The 6,524-nt window shown below is 30.6% G+C and overlaps 1 protein-coding gene across 2 annotated transcripts; it reads right to left on the reverse strand.

Annotated features, from left to right (window-relative positions):
- Positions 1 to 753: 753 nt before the first annotated feature.
- LOC123208310 (shikimate kinase 1, chloroplastic-like) lies at positions 754 to 5,497 on the reverse strand. Of its 2 annotated transcripts, XM_044625747.1 has the most exons (12): positions 5,212 to 5,497; positions 4,826 to 4,918; positions 4,084 to 4,388; positions 3,018 to 3,076; positions 2,766 to 2,820; positions 2,607 to 2,679; positions 2,403 to 2,490; positions 1,980 to 2,062; positions 1,744 to 1,873; positions 1,579 to 1,657; positions 1,371 to 1,435; positions 754 to 1,264 (listed from the first exon to the last, which is right to left on the reverse strand). In XM_044625747.1, the coding sequence occupies exons 3-12, from the start codon at positions 4,298 to 4,300 to the stop codon at positions 1,211 to 1,213; spliced, it is 903 nt and encodes a 300-aa protein (XP_044481682.1). In that variant the 5' UTR covers positions 4,301 to 4,388; positions 4,826 to 4,918; positions 5,212 to 5,497; the 3' UTR covers positions 754 to 1,210. The 2 variants fall into 2 exon arrangements, with proteins under 2 accessions (XP_044481682.1, XP_044481672.1); XM_044625737.1 differs by lacking the exon at positions 4,826 to 4,918 and having other exon boundaries at positions 5,212 to 5,494.
- Positions 5,498 to 6,524: the final 1,027 nt, after the last annotated feature.

The following is a 6,524-nucleotide window of genomic DNA, read 5'->3' on the forward strand; positions in this document are numbered from 1 at the left end:
AATTGATAGATAAGTATTATATTTGAATTGTGTTCGATTTGTAAACTGAAACAATATTTTGTTTTTCTCAAATCTTTCATCTCAAATTTTTTTTCAAATATTCAACAATTTTTTAGAGTTTTTCAAGAGTCTGAATTAAATTCAACTCATTAACAGAAATTGCTAAAATGACAAATCTTAATTTTGACTTTTTGATAAAAACACATGCGCAAATAAGATCATTCATATAATCTTTTTTTTCAAATATTCACTGAGAAGATTCTATTACCCTCTCATATTTGAGTATATGTGTTAATAGAATTTGAGTATATATACTATTTTATGACAAAAACACTCACATTTATAAGAATAAATGAAGAAAAACTGTGTAAAAAAAAGCAATTTCATATTTTAAACACTCACATTTGAATATTTAAAAAAAAAATTATTATTTTTTAATTTAAAATAATATAATAATTTTAAAAAATAAAATAATAATTTCATATTTTAATAATTTTATTTGGTTAATTGAATGAAAAAATATTTTTTATATTAAATAAAGATGAAAAAGCAATTATATTAACACCCATTTAATGTGACAATTCTTTTGTTGTCATCTCAAACATCAAGAAGGTACAGGACTGTCGTAAAAATCTGCCAATGAAAATGAACTGTGATAATGGTGGCTTTGGTGGATTGGAGTTGGTGACCATCATTAACAACAATAATAAAGTGAATATAAATTTATGTTGAAGTGGTAGGTAGTGATGGTGATACATTTCAATTGAGATTTCTATTATAATCACTATAAAGCTTGATTAGGACAGTGAAGTAATGCAAATTCCATATCTCACAACATCAATTATACACTTTATGGTTAAACTAAAAATATAGCTTACTTCCCAGAACAAAAATCTTGTGCTCCATCCGTGAAACTGGAATCTTGGTGCTCTGAGAATATTTTTTGCAGCTGGAAAATTTTAATTTTATGGCTCGCAGGTGACATACAAGACACTGTGATCATTCATCATCAATGTTACATGGGATTAGCCATAGTAAAATTATATCAATTAATATATACAGATATGCATCTAAATTGATATAGCTTTGCTATGCGCTGCAACCCCATTATTAAACATAAGATGAACAACGTTCCACTACTAAAATTAGGAACGTCACCCATTCTATGAGGATAGAAATCCAAGCACCAGACTTTGCAGCTCTGTCACAACTAAAATGGCATCTCACCCTCTTCCTTTAGGGATTGCTCAATTTGTTCAAGTGCCTGCCAAGATGTGAATCCTCATCAGCTGACCAATTTTCATCCAACTGTTTGATAAATTTGTTTGTGTGTGTGAGAAAAAGAGAGCGACCAAGAAAGAAAAAGATACCTCAATTGCAATGGTAGCTGGTGTGAGAGCAGATACATCTCTGTGACCGAGTTTGGCTGCAATATCTTCACAATAGCAAAAATATAGATTCAGAATTTTCACAAGCAGAAGCACCAAAAAGAAAAGTTCTGTTATCCATGACACTGGCAACACAAAAGGGAAGGAAATATAACAAGAAAAATAGATCTGTACATATGAAAATACTTACTTTCCAAGCTAACCCTAGCATTGGCATTCTCGTATGCTCCAGACCTCTCTTCCCAAAGAGTTGATAATCGCTTGAAAGCCTGTAGAGAAGACAAGGGGTGTCAAAAAGCTGCAGCTTATTATCATACATAATATCATATCTGAAGAACACAAGTGAAAGGTTTACCTTTGTGTATGCATCGCCTGATTCATAATGCAAAAGGGGGCGAGAATTAGTACCTACAGCTGCAATTCTCTTTGCCAAGGCTTCTACAGGTACATCCAAAAAGACACTAATACCCTTATGCATATATTTCCTGAATACAGAATTACATTTTTGCTTCAATATTATGCTGGCATAATCAGATATGGATCGAAGATTGTGAAGGAAAGAAATTTTGTTGTCACTATATTCACTCATACCAGTTGATGGGACGTATAACTGCACCTCCACCGGTAGAAACAACAAGTCGATGCATTATAGACAGCTTCCTGAGTACATCAGTCTAATGGAAAGAAGATTCATAAATCTATAAAATTAAGGGCAAAAATTGTGTATACATGCAATAACTAGCAATAGCATAAAAATAGAATGAAGCAAGATATTCCAATGTCAAAATTTCCGCTTGATGGTTGAAATTTTAAACTTCATGGTAACTGGAAAGAAGGTGCAGCAAAAGCCCAATTAACATGTTTTACCATTTCCATTTGGAAAACAATATTTTTATCATGCACTCAGATCATTAACTCCCCAGGTCAGTGATAAATTGGATCATTCACGATGTTGTGAAGAAACACTTTACTATATATGAATATGAGAGAGAAAGAGAATTGTCAATTCCTAACCTCTTTATCTCTGAAGAAACCCTCTCCATAGAGTTTAAATATGTCAGCCACAGTAGTTCCATTCACATCTTGCTCTATCAAGGTATCACTGAAACAACCACAAGATTTAAGCGATGCAAATTAATATAGATCTGCAAAACAAATGAGCCTTAACAACTCAACCATTTGCAAGGTAAAAAATAAGAAAGCAGTCACTGTACAAACCAGTCAAAAAACGAATAACCAAGCACTCCGGACAGAACCTTGCCCACAGTAGTTTTTCCACAGCCCATCATTCCTGCATTTCATATGTAAACAGTTCAAGTACTTGGGTAATAAGTTCTTTGCTATTTAATAAAAAAGCACTTGGACATAGAAACTAACCAACAAGATATATAGAGCGACCCTCTAAATATGGCTCAATCTCTTGCGACTTATTCTGCAAATTTTATTAACATCTGGTAAGTAAAAGCACACAACTGTCTTATATGAGCATCAGTCTGAACTCAGTTCTAGTCTTTGGGGCTAACTCACAAAAGTATTCAACAAAAATAGACACTCAATATGACAGAAAAAGGTAATCAGATCACCAGACTTCCTGATACAAGCATAAAGACAAAAGGATATTATCCACACCTTCAAAATTAAAGCTTCATCAAGAGGAGCATGAAAACCTCCAGTTTCCACTACTGAAGCTGCAAAAAGAATATTTTAAATGAAATTTAGTACTCAACTGAAAATACTTAAAAGAAATCATCACACAAATAATGAATCTGAAAAAGAACTGATATACTCTTGGGTCAAGAATGGAACAAATTACAACTAATTCCAAGTCATCAATGATTAGAATATGCTAAAAGTTCAAAGGAAGAACAAGCGAATTCAACCAATTCAGCCCAATCCAATTTTAATTCATGGAGCCACCATGTCTAAGATAGGATTGATGCAATTTAATAGGCCACACAACCATTAACTTAATAGGAAACCTCTTGATTATAATCCACCAAGATTCCAAATCTTAGCAAAAGTCTGAAAAAAAGAGTAGCTGGGCTTAAGGTTCAACTGACCACACAATATTCTGCAATGGTCACCAGGATCATAAGTTTCTATCACTGAAACCAGAAACCTTGAGTCTAAATACTAATTGCAACAAGAATCAAGGTTGGTACAGCACCCTACAAATACTTCACCAAGCTTGTTATAAGAACATATTGCCATGCAGATGCTAAATAATGTCCAGACAATAGTATCCATAAATCACTGGAATCATAATTAAACCAGGTCTAACATCTTAGTCACAGTGCATAAATACCCAATAACTTACTAAATGATGAAACCTTCTTCAGTCCAACTACTAACAAATTCACCAGATCTAGGGACTTCCACAACCCCCAAGCCAGCTACAACTTTGATAAGAAAATAACAGAATACATATTACCGGGCCAATTAAATCAATAAGCACAAAACATTTCACACATTACAAATACATCACTCTTGTATTACTAAAACCTGTTTTATGAAGGTATGGCAACCAGAATAGTCCAATATATTAGCTAACCCCATGAACTAAACAAAGAAAAACAGATACAAAGATGATTGTGGTGCCATCCATAAATTATTTGCTTCACAACTCACCTCCAAATTAGAACAACCAAATAATCTAGTACACATGCATAAACATGATAAATCCTAAAATAACTACCTGGAAAGCTTTTGAAAGTACAGGAAACCTCCGGAGCAACAGATTTATACCGGTTTGAAGTTATATTAGGCTGCATATGAGCCGATATGAACACTTGAACCCCCTTATCTTCCCTAATTCTACGAGAAAACCGCACCAAACCGGTTGGTTTTCTCTGAAACTTGTCCAAATCAACCCATGTAGGATATTGTAAATTTTGCAACACTTTGACCTCCATTATCACCGTCAAAGCAGCCCTATATCACAGATAATTTAATAACTGCTTAAATTAAGCCAAAGCTCAAATTATTTGCGATCCAATTTCACTGCAAAAACATAAAAAACAAAGAGTTACTCTCACACAATTTAATTTCAGATCCGATAAACAAATTTAAATTTTCTGAGAAAATGTTACAAAGATTTAGAACTCTTTGTTCCTCGATTTTCTAGACAGCAAAACAGATTATAAATTAATGCTCCTATATGGAAAGAAAAAAAAAAAAAGATGTAGAACGAGTTTTCAGAAGAGAGTTGACAGAGACAACGAACCAGAATCAACAGAAACTGATTAACTGAAATTCATGAATGAGTACCTTATAAGCTATGAAATTAGGAAAAAAACCCTTTTTTTGGCTGCTGAAAAAGTGTAAAAAAAAAATTAAAACTTCAGTTCCATGCTAATTTAAAAGCGTCTAACAAATAGGAAAAGTAGAATGAGTCGACCAGATTCAACTAAAAGAAAATATACTTAAAATTCATTTACCAGTAGGTTCTCAGCTACAAATGCAACAAAAGAAATTCTTTAAGGATGCCGAGAAAATATAGAAAAATCCTGTACTTCATCAGCCTCGATTGTCTAATCATCCAAAGAGAAAATGATTGAAGCCTCTAGATCAAACAAAATTTTAAAAAAACAAATTGGCCTCGATTTATGAGTACTCGCCACGCTTCTTATTAAAAATTTAAAAAAAAAAAACTCTGAATATCAATAAAATGTAGAAAAAATAGATATTGTAACATTTCGATCTTTCTTGACAGCTAAAAAGAAAACTAATCAGATTCAAACATTGGCAACAAAAAAAAACAAAGGAAGATTCTAATCAAAACTACCTTATGAGCTACGAATACAAAAGAAAAAAAAAAACGCACCGTTTGAAAGCCGATAAAATGTAGAGAGTTTCAAAACTCGTTCCTCCGCCCTCTGATTTTCCCTCGACAAAAAAAAAATCAAAAGGCAGATTCGAAGCCAATAGCAGGAGCAGATTTGAGACGACGAAAAAAGGAAGAAGGAAACAAACAATGCGTTAAGGATTCAAGGCTTTATCCGCTTGAGGCTCTGATTTTTGGTTTGGTTTGAGAAAGGTGCCCTTATAACATAGCGGTAGGTGTTTGAGTTGACAAATACGGTAGTTTCGTATTTCCTCATAAATTAAACATAAACAGAGATTCTCTGAAATATCGTTAAATCAATAGTCTTTTTTTTTTCAAATGCTGCTATCATACTCTCATTCATTAGTCCAAAATATTTTTGAAAATTTCCTAAGGGAAATTATAAAAAATAGCCAAAATTTAGGGGGTCTAAGAAAATTGTTTAAAATATTCAGGTTTAAGCAAAAATACCCAGATTTTATGAAATGACAAACTGCCCCCATATATAAACACAGCAAATTATTAGGGGGTATTTTATATCTCTTTCTATCAAAAATTTGATTTGGATAATATTTTATAATTAAATATATTTAATAAAATTTAATAAAAATAGATAAATATAAATAATTATTATATTTAATAAAAAATAATAAAAAAATATTAATAAGTTATTTTATTTAAATGTTTTTAAATATTTTTATATTATTTATTATATTAATTAAAAATAAATTTATTTTTATCTTAAAAATTAATAAATTATAATAAAATTATAATAAAATCAATATTACTTTAATAATTTTTTAATATTTATGATAAAAATAATAATTAAATTATCATATATATTACTTGTTATATCATCACTGATAATAAAAAATTACTGTAATATTTTTTTATTGATAAACTAAATAATATAATATAAATTATCAAGATAATTTTTAAAGTCTCGAAACCAAACAGCCCTTAGGGATTTTACTGACTATTATGCAAACTCTATAAGTATAATAAAATTATTGTATATAAATTCATGATTCATTATTTTTTATTTATTATTAATAATTTACTCAGCTAGTATTTTTGCATTCGCTTTTTTCACTTATCTTATGTCACACTTCTTGCACAATCATATTTAATTATTATTTGTAGAAAATAATTTGAAAAATTAGTAATATTTCTAAATTAAAAAGCGCTTTAATATTCATTGGGTAATGTTACATATACAACTATTCTCAATAATCTCAGTTGGCAGATAATCTCTTTCAATTATGTATTTTTTATTTTAAAATAACCCAATAATTTAAAAAATTCATTATCTT

This window comes from Mangifera indica, chromosome 1 (assembly GCF_011075055.1).
Source record: "Mangifera indica cultivar Alphonso chromosome 1, CATAS_Mindica_2.1, whole genome shotgun sequence".
NCBI classification, from domain to species: domain Eukaryota; kingdom Viridiplantae; phylum Streptophyta; class Magnoliopsida; order Sapindales; family Anacardiaceae; genus Mangifera; species Mangifera indica.